Source organism: Coregonus clupeaformis, chromosome 12 (assembly GCF_020615455.1).
Source record: "Coregonus clupeaformis isolate EN_2021a chromosome 12, ASM2061545v1, whole genome shotgun sequence".
NCBI lineage: Eukaryota > Metazoa > Chordata > Actinopteri > Salmoniformes > Salmonidae > Coregonus > Coregonus clupeaformis.
In genome coordinates this window covers 23,263,310-23,282,132 of record NC_059203.1, presented here as the reverse complement: position 1 = coordinate 23,282,132, position 18,823 = coordinate 23,263,310, and the positions used below count along the sequence as shown (strand labels likewise).

The window sequence follows — 18,823 nt, the reverse complement described above, 5'->3', positions numbered from 1 at the left end:
ATTACATATCCTGCTCCACTGGTTTAATCCATCACTGTATTACATATCCTTCTCCACTGGTTTAATCCATCACTGTATTACATATCCTGCTCCACAAGGTTTAATCCATCACTGTATTACATATCCTGCTCCACTGGTTTAATCCATCACTGTATTACATATCCTGCTCCACTGGTTTAATCTATCACTGTATTACATATCCTGCTCCACTGGTTTAATCCATCACTGTATTACATATCCTGCTCCACTGGTTTAATCCATCACTGTATTACATATCCTGCTCCACAGGTATAATCCATCACTGTATTACATATCCTGCTCCACTGGTTTAATCCATCACTGTATTACATATCCTGCTCCACAGTTTTCTTCACCACTTCGTCTCACACAATTCACACTGAAAACACAAACCTAAAGCGAACACCACAAGAAGAAAATGGATCCATGCTCCAGGTGATGTGTCCCCTAGATACAGATCTAGGATCAGCTCCCCCTCCCCCAATACTAACCTTTACCATTAGCAAAACAGCGTCTGAGATAGCAACAGGAGGCTGAGGGTTACCCACCTGTCTTCACTGTGTGCAGGGCTGCTAGTGATGGCTGTGTAGTCTGGATCAGAGTCTGATAAAGGTGTGGGGCAAGTGGGCTGTCCGTCAACCTCTGCTTGCCCCAATGACCCCTGGGAAGAAGAGTCCTCCATACCAACACTGTTTCGCACCACGTCTGATGCACCTAGAGAGAAAGCAAGAGAAAGAGAGCGGGGGGTGGGGGGGAGAATATTTTTTTTTATTAAATGGATGTTTTAATTTCTTTCTCATCTTTACAATAATTGTAATAATTTCCTGATTTAATCTCTTCAATTTGTGTTGGAAAGAGAAGGGTTAATACTGAATAGAAAAAATTATCCAATCAGGATTTTCTTTGGTGGTCTCTGGGTAGATAAAACTAGCTAGCTCAGCCAGCCATTGGCTAGGCCTTCAGAAGCTGGACAGAAGGCCATTCAACTGTATTAGAGCAGAATTTTGGACTGACAGTGGAATGAACCAATCACATTTTGACTTGCAATGGGGTGGGAGAAGGCCTAGACAGGTCACTACTGAGAGTGCAAGAGGTAATGAATTCTTATCAAATCAAATTGTATTTGTCACATGCGCCGAATACAACAGTGAAATGCTTACTTACAAGCCCTAAACCAACAATGCAGTTTTAAGAAAGAATACCAAAAAAATAAAATAATAATAATAATAATAATTAAAGAGCAGCAGTAAAATAAGACCTAGACTAGACTTGGCGCTCCGGTACCGCTTGCCGTGCGGTAGCAGAGAGAACAGTCTATGCCTAGGGTGGCTGGAGTCTTTGACCATTTTTAGGGACTTCCTCTGACACCGCCTGGTATAGAGGTCCTGGATGGCAGGAAGCTTGGCCTCAGTGATGTACTGGGTCATACGCACTACCCTCTGTAGTGCCTTGCGGTTGGAGGCCGAGCAGTTGCCATACCAGGCGGTGATGCTATAAAGAATAGCAGGCTGATAAACAGCCAATACAGTAGGAGGCAGCAATACACTAATAGGTTGTAGTCTGCCAGAAAGAAGAGAGTGCCAGACCAAAAACATCTGCGTCGCAAGCAGTAGTTTTCCCACGCTAACGCTAGTAACGTTAGCTAGCTTGTGTTGTAGTAGTGTGACATTGGTGACGGCGGCTGCAGCAGCTGTTATCAACTTCAAGGTGAATGTTGTTGCTAATTTGTTAGCATCACCCTTTTCAAGATTAACTTTCAAACTTCCTTTACAATTTATCAATATCTGGTGAGTGAAACTGTTTTTTGTTGCAGCTCGCTTGCTGTTAGCTATCTCTTATCTCTTTGACTGTGAAACATTGTTGCATTTAAACTTTAGATCACCGGTCAGTGTGATGAACGTGATAAAATATATTTGCAATGGGAAGAAATATCTGGTTTGTTAATAAAATGTTGGACATGAAATGGTTGCGATTTTGTAGTGGTATGATTTCATGGGGCCTACTGGAGTGAATGGGCTGCTTATTCTTTAACATTATTTGATGCTGTATGTGACTGCTGTCGCTTGTCTATCAGCCTTGTCTATGTGTTTGACCAAAACTGTCTCTCCTTCAGCGCCATGGAGTGCACACGTATTACAGTCACTGTCCTTTCAGCACCATGAGCCTGCCACCTTTGATGTGACACTGTTGTTGTCGCTGTTGGTGATTGTGTGATAGTGGTGCTGGCTACCATAAGTTGTGTAAACAGTGCATTATTTTATCCTGTGTGTCATGTTGTGTCCATGCCGGTTCTGTCTCTGTGTGTGTGGCAGCCCGAAGCGCAGCCAGGCCTGTTTAATTAGATTTTTGGTCCCTCTGAAGGCCTAGGTCCTATAGTCACGGTTCGCCAATGTGTGAGATTGCGTCACTTACCAGTCTTTCCATCAGTCTGTTGCTGCCGGTCGGTGGGTGGTTCCGAGGGGGAAGCACCAGGGTTTGGGCCACCAGGGGGCAGGGGCAAGGTGGACCCAGACTGGTACCCCGAGGCATACCCCCGGATCCCGTGGCTCTCCGAGGGGGAGGCCTGCTGGTAGGGTGAACAAGGGCAGGAGTGGCAGGGGGGTTGGGGGGTGTTGTATCCACTGCTGCCAAGGGGGCTGTCCAGGAAGGGGTGGGGGCTGGGGTACCCGGGACCCTGACCCAGGGGGGAGTGACAGCCTCTATAGGGTGTCATCCCTCCCACTGACCTCCGCTGCCAAAACTCTGCCTCTCTCTCCGCCTCCCACGGATTCTCCACCTCCCAGAGCTGAGGAGGCCCCTCCCTCCCCCGCTTCAGCCCTGCCTCCCTGTCCCACAGCTCAGAGTCCCGCCCTCGGGCCCAGTGCGGGCTCTCTGGTTGGTCCGGGCACAGCGGGTGGAAGGCTCTGGCCGAAGCCGATTGGTGCTCTCGCCTGCAGGTGCAGTCTCGGCATGGGCAGCCACCAGGGGGAGGAGCCGCCGGGCTGAAAAACATCTCCCTATACGGGCTGGAAGGCAGGGATTGGTGTGAGAGGCGAGGGGGGGTGGGGGCGGGGTAATGAAAGACCTGACACTTCTCCCCACCGCAGAAGAGCCTATTGGAGGCCGGGATGGTGTGGGCGTGTGGGTGGGCGTGTTCAGGGGCGGGGTAGGGGTAGCATGGCCGATGGAGACAGGGTAAAGGGGGCGGGGGACGTTCCCACAGCAACTCGGGCAAGGGATGGGCGCTATGGTGATGGCACAAGTCCAGACGGGGCTCCAGGGGGCGATGAGACACCGGCTGCTGGGAGGGTAAGGCGGGTAATGTTCGGCTCTTTGGGTTCCCCTTGGTGCTGCTGTTACAGCGGTCCATACAATGTCCGTTAGCAAAGCACAGCTCCCTCTCCCAACCCGATGCCTCCCCACACCTCTGACATCTTGGACCGTGGCCCGCTCGAACGCAACATGACCACTGCTCCCGCCTCAACCCTCCATCTGGAACAGAGTCTACGTCATCCAAAATTGCTGTCTCCCGGTCCCTCTCCCTCTGCCTCACCCTGTCTCTCTCTCCACCCTCCCCCATCCGCAGTAGACAGTCCATCTCCTCCTTCTCTTTCTCCAGGCGGGACAGGGGGCAAGGAGGGGGGTCCTCTATGTGTTCGGAGGGGGTGGAGGAGTGTCCCGAGTCAGAGCTGAGGGACAGGGGCTGAGGTTGAGATTGAGGCTGGGCCGGTGGAGGAGGCTGGGCCGATGGAGGAGGCTTGGCTGTGGGGCTGCCTTTGGGGCATGCATTGGGAGAGGCATCAGCGACACCGAAGGAGCCCCAGCCCCGGCCCCGGTGCTTCTTCACCTGGGCGTACAGGCTGCCGTCCAGAGGACCACGCGTGTGGGAGATGTCTGACAACCAGAGAGGGATTCAGGGTTAGCTTGTGTGTGTGTGTGTGTTTGTGTGTGTATGAGTCCAGGATTGTTGTCTTGGTGGCGTGAGTGTATACACCAGGGACATGTGTGTGTGGGTGTAGTTGCGTGCATGATACAGTATGTGTGTCTGTAGGGGAGAGTGGGGTAAGTTGAGCCGATTCCAGGGAAATCTAGTATTCTTTCTAACAAAGATATCTATATATATATATATATTTCAGGGTGTTGTGTATCCCTGGAAATAATCAGAATTCATGTCAACATTACAGTTTTAAATAAGATAGCTTTCTTGGCACAACTTATCCCGGGTATGGGGTATGTTGAGCCGCGGTACAGGGTAAGTTAAGCCGCCTACACATTTCTGTACTGAATTACATATTACCACTACCTTTTAAAACCATATCTATCTTTATTTCCCAAACACAATTCAACACAATCAGAATCGCTTTTTCGTCTTTTAATCATAGGCCAGGCCCTGTTGTTACCTCATATCCCAGAGATAATGCCTTCCATTAAAACATTTCAATTTGCTCAACTTGCCATTGGCTCAACCATTGGGTCAACTTACCCCATGGCCGTTGGCTCAACTTACCCAAAGGCAAACATTTTGACTATATTAGCCCACACAGCTACAAGGATGCACTTTCATGCTAGGTTTAGGACCTCATATTGAAGTTTATAGAAACCCCAACTGATGTATAGAACAATCTTAAAATGATCTACATAGGTTTAGATACAAGCATCATGAAACCTCCAACACAATAAATACATTTGAAAATCTGTTTTTTGGACGTAACTTGCTTACCACTTTTTCCACGTGGTTTCTTCCTTCACAGACTCCATGAAATTATGACCTCTTCCTAAATATTTGGTCAAATGATTAATTTTGTGTATGGATTCCTAGAAACAAGGGTGACTCAACTTACCCCTTGGGCTCAACTTACCCCACTCTCCCCTATGTGTGTGTGTTTCACCCTTACCCTCAGTGCTATCCTGGTGGTGCAGGTTGAAGTTCTCATAGGAGTCCCAGCGCACCACTGGGTCTGAGGTGTTGTAGTCCACTGTAACAGAGGGGTCATTCTTACGGTACTCTCGCCCTGTGAAAAGAGAGACAGATACTAGATATCACACACAGCTTTGTACACATACACACACAGCTTTGTACACACACACTCGCTCTCTCTCAGTACCTTTAATTTTCTCTGGGCTGTAGGAGAAGATAAACTCCACCGTAGCATCTGGAGGGAAGCGGTTATCTACAGAGAGACAAACAGCCAAGACTAAACAACCCAAACTATATATACAGTGGGGAGAACAAGTATTTGATACACTGCCGATTTTGCAGGTTTTCCTACTTACAAAGCATGTAGAGGTCTGTAATTTTTATCATAGGTACACTTCAACTGTGAGAGACAGAATCTAAAACAAAAATCCAGAAAATCACATTGTATGATTTTTAAGTAATTAATTTGCCGGCTCCGGGCGTGACCACCCCTCTATCTCTACCCCCCCGTAGCGCCCCTGGTCTGGACCCGCTGGCCGGAGCTGGACTGAACACCGGTGGAGCGGATTGCTCTGGCTCCGGCGCGGAGCAGCTGACCGGTGCCGGACCAGGCACCGGTGGAACAGGCACGGATCGTGCCGGACTGACGACGCGCACCACTGGCTTGGTGCGGGGAGCAGGTACGGGCCGGACCGGGCTGACAATGCGTACCATTGGCTTGGTGCGGGGAGCAGGAACGGGCCGGACCGGGCTGACGACGCGCACCACTGGCTTGGTGCGGGGAGCAGGAACGGGCCGAACCGGGCTGACGACGCGCACCACTGGCTTGGTGCGGAGAGCAGGAACGGACCGGACCGGGCTGACAACGCGCACCACTGGCTTGGTGCGGGAAGCAGGAACAGGCCGGACCGGGCTGACGACGCGCACCATTGTCTTGGTGCGGGGAGCAGGAACAGGCCGGACCGGGCTGGCGACGCGCACCATTGGCTTGGTGCGGGGAGCAGGAACAGGCCGGACCGGGCTGGCGACGTGCACCACTGGCTTGGTGCGGGGAGCAGGAACGGGCCGGACCGGGCTGGCGACGCGCACCACAGGCTTAGTGCGGGGAGCAGGAACGGGCCTGACCGTACTGGGAACACACACCACTGGCCTTGTGCGGGAATCAGGAACGGGCCGGACCGGACTGGTGACACACACCACTTGCTTGGTGCGAGGAGCGGGACTGGGTTTCCTCATAAACCTCCGCTCCCTCTGCTGCCTACTCAGTTCCTCTCGCCGTGCCTCTACACTCTCCTTCTCCCTCGTGACCAATGACCCCCTTAATCTGGCGGCCTCCTCTGCTAACCGGCTGAACCACTCTATCGCGGCCTCCTGCTGCCTCGTCGTCCACGGCGTGAGCCCCCCCCTAAAAATGTTTTGGGCTTGTCTCTCCCCCGTGCTCATGGCCTCCATCCCTCTTGCCAGACTCTCACTCATCTCCTCCCAAGTCCATCCTCTCTCCTCGTCACGCTGCTTGATCCAGTCGAGGTGGGATCTTCTGTCACGATCGTTACATGATGAAGCGGACCAAGGCGCAGCGTGGTAAGCGTACATTTTATTTAATTAACGTACTTAACACACACGAACAAAAAACAACAAACCAAACGATACGTGAAGTCCTGGGTTGAACACAAACCTTCCGGAACAAGATCCCACAAAATAACAGTGCCAAACAGGCTGCCTAAGTATTGTCCCCAATCAGAGACAACAAGCTACAGCTGCCTCTGATTGGGAACCACCCTGGCCAACATAGATATACATGAACTAGAACACAAACCTAGAAAACTAAACAATAGAAAATCCACACCCTGGCTCAACATTTAATAGTCCCCAGAGCCAGGGGGGTCCTCTGTAGCTCAGCTGGTAGAGCACGGCGCTTGTAACGCCAGGGTAGTGGGTTCGATCCCCGGGACCACCCATACACAAAAATGTATGCACGCATGACTGTAAGTCGCTTTGGATAAAAGCGTCTGCTAAATGGCATATTATATTATATTATATTATATGAATTATATTTTTGCATACAAAATCTTTTTTTAATGGCATTTTGCGGGAGTTGTTCCACATATCAACCAATCAGCATCCAAACAAGACATTTTATAAATCTCTCTCTCTCCCTCTCTCTCTCTCTCATCAAATATGCATTACATATGCTGTATAAGATACACACATGAAATATGTAATGTGTGTGTATCTTATACACAGTATATTTCATGTATATTTTAATTTAAGTATGTTATAAATACACTGAGTGTACAAAACATTATGAACACCTGGTCTTTCCATGACATATACTGACCAGGTGAATCCAGGTGAAAGCTATGATCCCTTATTGATGTCACTTGTTACATCTACTTCGATCAGTATAGATGAAGGGGAGGAGACAGGTTAAAGAAGGATTTTTAAGCCTGGATTGTGTATGTTTGCCATTCAGAGGGTGAATGGGCAAGACCAAAGATTTTAAGTGCATTTGAACAGGGTATGGTAGTAGGTGAACTGCAACTGCAACGCAGTTTCCTATGTGTATCAAGAATGGTCCACCACCCAAAGGACATCCAGCCAACTTGACACAACTGTGAGATGCATTGGAGTCAACATGGGCCAGCAACACTGTGGAACGCTTCGACACCTTGTAGAGTCCATGCTCCGACGAATTGAGGCTGTTCTGAGGGCAAAAGGGGGTGCAGCTCAATATTAGGACGGTGATCTTAATGTTTTGTACACTCAGTATACGTCATACATATACATGCGGTGAAATATATGCATCTGTGTGTATATTTCACGTGTGTATCTTATGTATATTTTATTTACATTTTAAGTGCACTGTCTGGAGTAGCATGGTTTACCCTTTACCTTAAACCTTTATCCACTTGTCATTTTCCATTTGGTTCAGAAACTTTGTGCATTAGCGTGGCTTAGTCGAGCTCTTGAATTATTTTGAGGTAGACAGAGTGAATTGAACCATTTCAAGGAAACTGATTTAAAGACATATTTGTAGATATTTGATTAGTGTTGGGATGAACAATATGTGTCAGGATAGTCTTGTGTTTTGCATACATACTCTTGATGTTTATCTAAACATAGTAACTTGAAAGCAGGGCATGCTTTGAAAAACAGGTGGCATGAGTTTCACTGAATAGTCTATCTCTCTTCATAGAAATGAACATAGCTATAGCAACTCATTTCTCTATTGTCTCTCCATATCCCTATAGAAAACCCTATTGTATGGTAACAAAAATTGTAATTTTAGTGGGGTAGTTTATGATTTTTCTGTATATCAGAACATTTGCAGGTGTTCTATGAAACCATGTGAATTTCTATTGTGCCACCAATGTTAAAATCATTCAGGACTGGTTTTACATTATTTAACATTATATTTTACATTGTATAATAATATGTATGTGTACAGTGCCTTCAGAAAGTATTCATACCACTTGACTTATTCCACAAGTAGATTTTCAAGTAGATTTAAGTCAAAACTCTAACTCAGCCACTGGGGAACATTCATTGTCTTCTTGGTAAGCAACTCCATTGTAGATTTGGCCTTGTGTTTTAGGTTATTGTCCTGCTGAAAGGTGAATTCATCTCCCAGTGTCAGGTGGAAAGCAGACTGAACCAGGTTTTCTCTAGGATTTTGCCTGTGCTTAGCTCAATTCCGTTTCTTTTTTATCCTGAAAAACTCCCCAGTCCTTAATTATTACAAGCATACCCATAACATGATGCAGCTATCACTATGCTTGACAATATGGAGAGTGGTACTCGGTAATGTGTTGTATTGGATTTGCCCCAAACATAACACTTTGTATTCAGGACAAAAAGTGAATTGCTTTGCCAAATTCTTTGCAGTAGTACTTTAGTGCCTTGTTGCAAACAGGATGCATGTTTTGGAATATTTTTATTCTGTACAAGCTTCCTTCTTTTCACTCTGTCAATTTGGTTAGTATTATGGATTAAATACAATGTTGTTGATCCATCCTCAGTTTTCTCCTATCACAGCCATTCAACTCTGTAACTGTTTTAAAGTCTCATGGTGAAATCCCTAAGCGGTTTTCTGAGTTTGGAAGGACGTCTGTATCTTTGTAGTGACTGGGTGTATTGATACACCATCTAAAGTGTAATTAATAACTTCACCATGCTCAAATATATATTCAATGTCAGGTTGTTTTATTTTTACCCATCTACAATAGGTGCCCTTCTTTGCGAGGCATTGGAAAACCTCCCTGGTCTTTGTGGTTGAATCTGTGTTTGAAATTCACTGCTCGACTAAGGGACCTTACAGATAATTGTATGTGTGGGGTACAGAGATGAGGTAGTCATTCAAAAATCATGTTAAACACTATTATTGTACACAGAGTGAGTCCATGCAACTTATTATGTGACTTGTTAAGCACATTTTTACTCCTGAACTTATTTAGGATTGCCATAACAAAGGGGTTGAATACTTATTGACTAAAGACATTTCAGCTTTTCATTTTTTATTAATTTGTAAAAATGTCAAAAAACATAATTCCACTTTGACATTATGTGGTATTGTGTGTAGGCCAGTGACAAAAATTCAGACTGTAACGCAACAAAATGTTGAAAAAGTCAAGGGGTGTGAATACTTTCTGAATGCACTGTATAGGAATAGTGTGTAAAGAGTATTTTTGTTGTCCCTTGGTGTCTTGACAATATGACTATCTTATTTTAAACAAATTATTTAATGTAATATTATCTTATGTTGTTCTTGTTTGTTCTGTACTCTGTCATGTATTTTACGTTTTATGTGGACCCCAGGAAGAGTAGCTGCTGCATGAGCAACAGCTAATGGGGAGCCTAATATCCTTCTATTTCATTGTAATGGTGAGTCTACATTTTTAGAAAATTGACATTAGAATATAAACGCATCATAAATGAAGATAGCAGCTCAAGCCCTTCTAATTTGATTTGAAACAGCCCATACCTGTTCTATTTTATTGTCAAAGCAATTTTGATTCAAACTAATACAATTACATTTGAATATGATGATATCACAATCAAACATAGGACATTTTATAGAATTTTAGGGTGTGTTCGTAAATTCACTCTGGAGAGCATTCTTGGTGTTCATAAATTCAGAGTGTTGTCAGATTGTCCGTTCGCAAATTCAGAGCGTTTCACTCTCAGAGCATTCAGAGAGCACACTGGATGCTCTGGCCGAGGACTAGTAGGGTGCTAGCTACTTCCAGACACAAATGAGAGAACACTGACCATTTTACTTGCCCTAGTAGAGCAGGATAGGCTGTTTTCATGTTCTCTAGACCATTGGTGACTGTAACTGTGCTGCTTGCAACAATTGAAGTGTTTTTGCAGATGTTTACTGACACCTGTCATATTCAAAAGGTGTTGCACGTTCGTAAATTCCTCAGTTATTCTGCGCTCTGGCACACTCAGACGAGAGTGCTCTGAAATCGGAGTAGATGGCCAGAGTGAATTTACCAACTCACCCTTAGAATTGAGAATGTTTGGTCTGCTAGGCGCCAATGTTTGTTTGGAATTCTGTTTTGGTGGCAACAACCCCAAGACTAGATGTGAGATTTTCCCTAAATGTGCCGAATTCAGCATCTTCCTTGGAGACCATCCTTGGAGCTGCCCCCTTGGACATAGTGGACAGAGGAGGCGGAGGCGGACGATGGCGATGTCATATACAGTCATGACCAAAACTATTGGCACCCTTGATAAAGATGAGCAAAAAAGACTGTATAAAATAAATAATACAAATACCAAGCTATAGTGTATGCAAAAGAAAGGGGGAAATTATATTATTTTATACTAATACAATTGCTCTGAGAAAAATATTGTGTTTAACAAGCAATTCATTTTTTTCTCAAAAAGATAGGTGTCAAAATGATTGTCAGAATTATCGGAGACTGAGATGGCCATTGCAAAATATTGATTTTGTGGTCAATTAACCATTTCTTTGTGGATATTGGTGTGTGATTGGGGTTATTGTCTTCCTAGAAGATTGACTTGCAGCCAAGTTTCAGCCTCCTGGCAGAGGCAACCAGGTTTAACAAGGGCCCAGAACAAGTGGAAGCAAAATAACCCCATAACATCAAAGATCCACCACCATATTTTACAGTAGGTATGGGGTTATTTCTGTATACAGTGCTATGAAAAAGTATTTGCCCCCTTTCTAATTTTCTCTACTTTTGCATATTTGTGATACTGAATGTTATCAGATCTTCAACCAAAACCTAATATTAGATAAAGGGAACATAAGTGAACAAATAACACAACAATTACATTTTTATTTCATTTATTTCATAAACAAAGTTATGCAACACCCAATTCCCCTGTGTGAAAAAGTAATTGCCCCCTTACACTCAATAACTGGTTGTGCCACCTTTAGCTGCAATGACTCCAACCAAATGCTTCCTGTAGTTGTTGATCAGTCTCTCATGTTGCTGTGGAGGAATTTTGGCCCACTCTTCCATGCAGAACTGCTTTAACTCAGTGACGTGTGGGTTTTCAAGCATTAACTGCTCGTTTCAAGTCCTGCCACAACATCTCAATTGGGATTAGGTCTGGACTTTGACTAGGCCATTCCAAAACTTCAAATTTGTTGCTTTTTAGCTATTTTCATGTAGACTTGATTGTGTGTTTTGGATCATTGTCTTGCTGCATGACCCAGCTGCGCTTCAGCTTCAGCTCACAGATGGATGGTGTGATGTCACGAGAGGCTGTGTCCTGGAGGGACGTTACATCCCCCTGAGGTGGCTGCAAACCCAGACAGCTATGGCTCCATCTGCTGGTATGGTCGGGAACTCCACCCCTCTATGGCCAATCTTCCCACGCAGCTGAAACAAATGAGGAGCTGATGAGCTGAAGGTTTTGGGAAGGGAAGAGACAGTCTCCAACCTGGGCTCTCTGGAGGACAAGAGTGCTGCACGTCCACTTCCAGGAGGAATATAAGGATTTGGAGATACTTACCTTTGGGAAATACTCACCTTTGGATATATGCACCTGTGGAAATACGTGAGAGACATTTGGAAGGACTTTTTGCTGGGTTGGCCACTAGCTGCAACGTGGACTACACAATCCCGCTGAAAGCTGTGTAGCCTCTCGTGACGTCACAGATGGTGGAGAATACGGGCACGCTCAAGCGTTAATAGTGCATGTCAGAGGAGGATACCGAAGGTTTGATCACCCAGTTTTCCAAGTTGGCCGTAGGCTCCCCGCCCGACTGAAATGGAGGACATATTGAAAGCCCTTGTTGCTGGCCAGCAAGCCCAGATGCAAGCAAACGTGGCTCTCTTGGAGGAGCAAAAGAAAGCCAACCTTCTGAAGGCAGAGGAATTGCAGTTGCAGAGACAGAGGGTGGTCCAAAATACCCGCCCAATAAAGGCAAGTGACTTTATATCTAAGATGGGAGCTACCGATGACATTGAGGCATACCTGCATGCATTTGAGGCCACGGCCACTAGGGAAGCCTGGCCCAAGCAACAGTGGGTTGGTCTGTTAGCCCCCCTTTCTAACCGGGGAATCGCTGAATGCTGTCCGGGACCTGGGCCCTGACCAGGTTACTGACTATGATGCCCTGAAGTCTGAGATCCTCAGCAGATATGGACTCACAAAGTTTGGTATGGCCCAGCGCTTTCACAGTTGGACCTTCCAACCAGACCAACCTCCTCGGGCGCAGATGCATGAACTTGTCCGAATCGCAAGGAAATGGCTGGATCCGCAGAGGAATACAGCAGCGGCGGTGGTGGAGGCCGTTGTGGTGGATCGTTACCTCACGCGCCCTGCCTTATGAGGCAAAACGGTTCATCAGTCAACAGGCCTTGACCACGGCTGATCTGACCGTGGAAGCTGTGGAAAAGTACCAGGCCACAGCGGAGATGCTGAATGCTTCCCGAAAAGACCCCAGGAGTGCGGCCCCACCACAAATGGGAAGAACCCGTCCAAAGGACCCCAAGGTCTCGAACCCAGCCACGTCAGGACTTATCCCGGCTCCAGGGGGAGCCAGAAACCAGGCGGGTCCAAGAAGAGTACACCAGGAGGGGGAAACTTCGACAGTGTTACCGTGTGGGGAGATGGGACATATCTCCTGGCAGTGTGGGAAACCAGCCGATGAACCTATGCCCACTGCGGAGTCCTCCAGCTCAGCACCCACACACCGTTTTGCCTCGCTCTTGGGAGTCGTAGATGGCGGCCCAGATCGACCCCCCACCTGCCCGGTAACTGTGAATCACCATGATGTGGAGGCCTTACTGGATTCTGGTAGCCGGGCCACCCTGGTGCGTAAGGATTTGGTGGGCCCAACGTGTCTGACCCCGGGGAAAGTCCTCCCAGTTTCCTGTGTCCATGGGGACACCAGAGAATACCCCATTACTGAACTTACAATGACCAGCACACGGGGAACCATACACACGACGGCGGGGGTGGTTGATTCCCTCCCCGTCCCTGTCCCTAATTGGACGAGACTGCCCAGCCTTTTACCCACTCTGGAGAGAGTCTCAGGAGAGGATAACCCGAGTACCTCGGAAACGGAGAGGCAAGACTCATCCTGGGAAGGCTCGGTGCAATCCTCCGAGTTACTCACTCCCGCCCGGGCTCTGATAGGGATGGCAGGTGCCCAGACCGACACAGAGACGGAGCTACAGAATCTGGACAAAGAACTGTCTGGTCTGAAGGGGACCGCTGAGAGGTATCGTTTGTTAAAGCAACAGTTAGACATGAAGACAGAAGAGTTAGATATCCTCCAGGCTAAACTCCAACAGAGCTCCTTCCTAAGCAACAGGAGGAGCTGGAGAGGCTGCGCAGGACCATCGAGGAGTGTGAGGAGACCCTGCGCAGTAGTAAGGAGGTCCAGAAGAAGGCAGAGGAGAAGTACAAGGTGTTGGAGAACAAGATGAAGAATGCGGAGGCAGAGAGAGAGAAGGAACTGAAAGCTGCTCAACAGAAGCTAAACTCTGCTAAAACCAAGGCTGATGCGTTCAGTAAGAAACTCAAGGAGAGACAACAGGAGGCTGAGTCCCTGGTCCTAGAGTTGGAGGAGTTGAAGAGAGAGCAGTCTGGCAAGCACCACGGCAATGCGGACGCCCTCTCCCGGCGTGATGCCTTCTTCGCTGCCTTTACCCGACGAGGACGTCGGTCCCGAGGAGGGGGATGTGTGATGTCACGAGAGGCTGTGTCCTGGAGGGACGTTACATCCCCCTGAGGTGGCTGCAAACCCAGACAGCTATGGCTCCATCTGCTGGTATGGTCGGGAACTCCACCCCTCTATGGCCAATCTTCCCACGCAGCTGAAACAAATGAGGAGCTGATGAGCTGAAGGTTTTGGGAAGGGAAGAGACAGTCTCCAACCTGGGCTCTCTGGAGGACAAGAGTGCTGCACGTCCACTTCCAGGAGGAATATAAGGATTTGGAGATACTTACCTTTGGGAAATACTCACCTTTGGATATATGCACCTGTGGAAATACGTGAGAGACATTTGGAAGGACTTTTTGCTGGGTTGGCCACTAGCTGCAACGTGGACTACACAATCCCGCTGAAAGCTGTGTAGCCTCTCGTGACGTCACAATGGTCTGACATTCTCCTGTAGAATTCTCTGATACAGAGCAGAATTCATGGTTCCTTCTATTAAGGCAAGTCGTCCAGGTCCTGAGGCAGCAATGCATCCCCAAACCATCACACCACCACCACCATGCTTGACCTTTGATATGATGTTCTTACTCTGGAATGCAGTGTTTGGTTTTCGCCAGGCATAATGGGACCCATCTCGTCCAAAAGAAAATAAATACAGAAGACAGAAGAGAACTCCATACCTACTGTAAAATATGGTGGTGGATCTTTGATGTTATGGGGCTATTTTGCTTCCCCTTGGGACCATTAACCCACCTGTTGCCTCAGATGTTGAGGAGGTGGTCTCAGCCCTACAGACCCTCACTCTCACTCTCACTCCTAGCCCCAGCCCCCCGCCGAGTCCAGTCCAGGCTGTCTCTGCTGCAGTGGAAGTAGACTGGTGTGCACCTCAGCCTGACCAGCTCAGTAAGTGACTTCACCAGCTCAGTAAGTGACTTCACCACCTCAGCCTGACTTCACCAGCTCAGTAAGTGACTTCATCACCTCAGCCTGACTTCACCAGCTCAGTAAGTTACTTCACCAGCTCAGTAAGGGACTCCACCACCTCAGCCTGACTTCACCAGCTCAGTAAGTGACTTCACCACCTCAGCCTGACTTCACCAGCTCAGTAAGTGACTTCACCACCTCAGCCTGACTTCACTAGCGCAGTAAGTGACTTCACCACCTCAGCCTGACTTCACCAGCTCAGTAAGTGACTCACCACCTCAGCCTGACTTCACCAGCTCAGTAAGTTACTTCACCAGCTCAGTAAGTGACTTCACCACCTCAGCCTGACTTCACCAGCTCAGTAAGTTACTTCATCACCTCAGCCTGACTTCACCAGCTCAGTAAGTTACTTCACCACCTCAGCCTGACTTCACCAGCTCAGTAAGTGACTTCACCAGCTCAGTAAGGGACTTCACCACCTCAGCCTGACTTCACCAGCTCAGTAAGTGACTTCACCACCTCAGCCTGACTTCACCAGCTCAGTAAGTGACTTCACCACCTCAGCCTGACTTCACCAGCTCAGTAAGTGACTTCACCACCTCAGCCTGACTTCAGCAGCTCAGTAAGGGACTTCACCATCTCAGCCTGACTTCACCAGCTCAGTAAGTGACTTCACCACCTCAGCCTGACTTCACCAGCTCAGTAAGTGACTTCACCACCTCAGCCTGACTTCACTAGCTCAGTAAGTGACTTCACCACCTCAGCCTGACTTCACCAGCTCAGTAAGGGACTTCACCAGCTCAGTAAGTGACTTCACCACCCCAGCCTGACTTCACCAGCTCAGTAAGTGACTTCACCACCTCAGCCTGACTTCACCAGCTCAGTAAGTGACTTCACCACCTCAGCCTGACTTCACTAGCTCAGTAAGTGACTTCACCACCTCAGCCTGACTTCACCAGCTCAGTAAGTGACTTCACCACCACAGCCTGACTTCACCAGCTCAGTAAGTGACTTCACCACCTCAGCCTGACTTCACCAGCTCAGTAAGTGACTTCACCACCTCAGCCTGACTTCAGCAGCTCAGTAAGGGACTTCACCATCTCAGCCTGACTTCACCAGCTCAGTAAGTGACTTCACCACCTCAGCCTGACTTCACCAGCTCAGTAAGTGACTTCACCACCTCAGCCTGACTTCACTAGCTCAGTAAGTGACTTCACCACCTCAGCCTGACTTCACCAGCTCAGTAAGGGACTTCACCAGCTCAGTAAGTGACTTCACCACCTCAGCCTGACTTCACCAGCTCAGTAAGTGACTTCACCACCTCAGCCTGACTTCACCAGCTCAGTAAGTGACTTCACCACCTCAGCCTGACTTCACCAGCTCAGTAAGGGACTTCACCACAGTACCAGGATTTATGGTACATACACTACCGGTCAAAAGTTTTAGAACACCTACTCATTCAAGGGTTTTTCTTTATTTTTACTATTTTCGAAATTATAAAATAATAGTGAAGACATCAGAACTATGAAATAACACATGGAATCATGTAGTAACCAAAAAAGTGTTAAACAAATCAAAATATATTTTATATTTGAGATTCTTCAAATAGCCATCCTTTGCCTTGATGACAGCTTTGCACACTCTTGGCATTCCCTTAACCAGCTTCACCTGGAATGCTTTTCCAACAGTCTTGAAGGAGTTCCCACATATGCTGAGCACTTGTTGGCTGCTTTTCCTTCACTCTGCGGTCCGACTCATCCCAAACCATCGCAATTTGGTTGAGGTCGAGGGATTGTGGAGGCCAGGTCATCTGATGCAGCACTCCATCACTCTCCTTCTTGGTAAAATAGCCTTTACACTGCCTGGAGGTGTGTTGGGTCATTGTCCTGTTGAAAAACAAATGATAGTCCCACTAAGCCCAAACCAGATGGGATGGCGTATTGCTGCAGAATGCTGTGGTAGGCATGCTGGTTAAGTGTCCCTTGAATTCTAAATAAATCACAGACAGTGTCACCAGCAAAGCACCGCCACACTATAACACCTCCTCCTCCATGCTTTACGGTGGGAAATACACATGTGGAGATCATCCGTTCACTCACACCACGTCTCACAAAGACACAGCAGTTAGAACGAAAAATCTCAAATTTGGACTCCAGACCAAAGGACACATTTCCACCAGTCTAATGTCCATTGCTCGTGTTTCTTGGCCCAAGCAAGTCTCCTTTAGTAGTGGTTTCTTTGCAGCAATTTGACCATGAAGGCCTGATTCACACAGTCTCCTCTGAACAGTTGATGTTGACATGTGTCTCAGTGAAGCATTTATTTGGGCTGCAATTTCTGAGGCTGGTAACTCTAATGAACTTATCCTCTGCAGCAGAGGTAACTCTGGGTCTTCCATTCCTGTGGCGGTCCTCATGAAAGCCAGTTTCATCATAGCGCTTGATGGTTTTTGAGACTGAACTTGAAGAAACTTTCAAAGTGCTTGAAATGTTCCGTATTGACTGACCTTCATGTCTTAAAGTAATGATGGACTGTCGTTTCTCTTTGCTTATTTGAGCTGTTATTGTTACTGTATAATATGGACTTGGTCTTTTACCAAATAGGGCTATCTTCTGTATACCCTCCCTACCTTGTCACAACACAACTGATTGGCTCAAACGCATAAAGAAGTAAATAAATTCCACAAATTAACTTTTAACAAGGCACACCCGCTAATTGAAATGCATTCCAGGTGACTACCTCATGAAGCTGGTTGAAAGAATGCCAAGAGTGTGCAAAGCTGTCATCAATGCAAAGGGTGGCTATTTGAAGAATCTCAAATATAACATATATTTTGATTTGTTTAACACTTTTTTGGTTCCTACATGATTCCATAAGTGTTATTTCATTGTTTTGATGTATTCACTATTATTCTACAATGTAGAAAATAGGAAAATCCCTTGAATGAGTAGGTGTTCTAAAACTTTTGACCGGTAGTGTACATGTTCACATACATGTCCATGCTACAGTGTAACATCCAGTGCTTTAACAAGTACTTCTGCCAACTTCAAGTGTTCTACTACAGGGAGTTGATGCAGAGGGCTGAGATGGAGAGAGACTCACATACACCCAGTGACACAGAAGAGAAAGGCCTGGTCTGACTCAGAGGACACTGATGAGGAGGAAGAGGTAGTGGAGCCTCCACAGAAGAGGCAACATGGGAGCTCTGACGAGCAGTGGCTCTTTTCTGATGAGGAGAGGGAGAAACTCGAGGCCATTCTGGGGGTGTTGGAGTTGGCAGTGGCGATGAGCTTACTCTCTGCCTCTGAGGTATCAGTTAGGATATTGGTAGGTATAGGTTTGCTAATACATTCTTTATTTGTATATCAATATATTATTTAAAATAAATACATAAATAATTTAATCATAAAAATGGTTGCTTCTTGTCAGATTGTTTTGCGTCTTGCCTCCAAGTCAGATTTGTGTGTGTGTGTGTGTGTGTGTGTGTGCGTGCAAGCGAGTGAGAGTGTGTACTTGCCTCCAATAATAAGCAACTGGACTTCGTCCTGAAACACAATCATTCCCTTCTCCCTCCTCCCCTCCCTCTCCCTCATTCCTAAACTCCCTGACGTTCTAACTCTATCCCACCCCTGGTAAGGTACCTGCACAGGCCAGGTCCAGCTCTCCCTTGCCGAACCACAGCTGAGCTCCGTGGACTGTACAGGTGTGGAACTGCAGCCTGAACACTGCCTCCCTCTCTGAGCCACGCGGCCGCCGGTGGTAGCACTTCACCTGGAGAAAAAGAGAGAGGGAGAGGGAAGGGGTAGAGAGAGGGAGAGAGAGAGAGGGGAGAGAGG

The 18,823-nt window shown here is 47.2% G+C and overlaps 1 protein-coding gene across 1 annotated transcript in view; it reads right to left on the bottom strand.

Annotated features, from left to right (window-relative positions):
- The window catches only part of LOC121578022 (tensin-2-like), a 97,438-nt gene that overhangs the window by 10,860 nt on the left and 67,755 nt on the right, over positions 1 to 18,823 (bottom strand). Inside the window, exons 14-18 of the mRNA XM_045223757.1 lie at positions 18,629 to 18,758; positions 5,103 to 5,168; positions 4,893 to 5,009; positions 2,431 to 3,891; positions 567 to 732 (exon numbers count right to left, since the gene is read on the bottom strand). Of these exons, the coding sequence (XP_045079692.1) occupies positions 567 to 732; positions 2,431 to 3,891; positions 4,893 to 5,009; positions 5,103 to 5,168; positions 18,629 to 18,758 (1,940 nt within the window). The remainder of the gene's footprint in view (positions 1 to 566; positions 733 to 2,430; positions 3,892 to 4,892; positions 5,010 to 5,102; positions 5,169 to 18,628; positions 18,759 to 18,823) is intronic.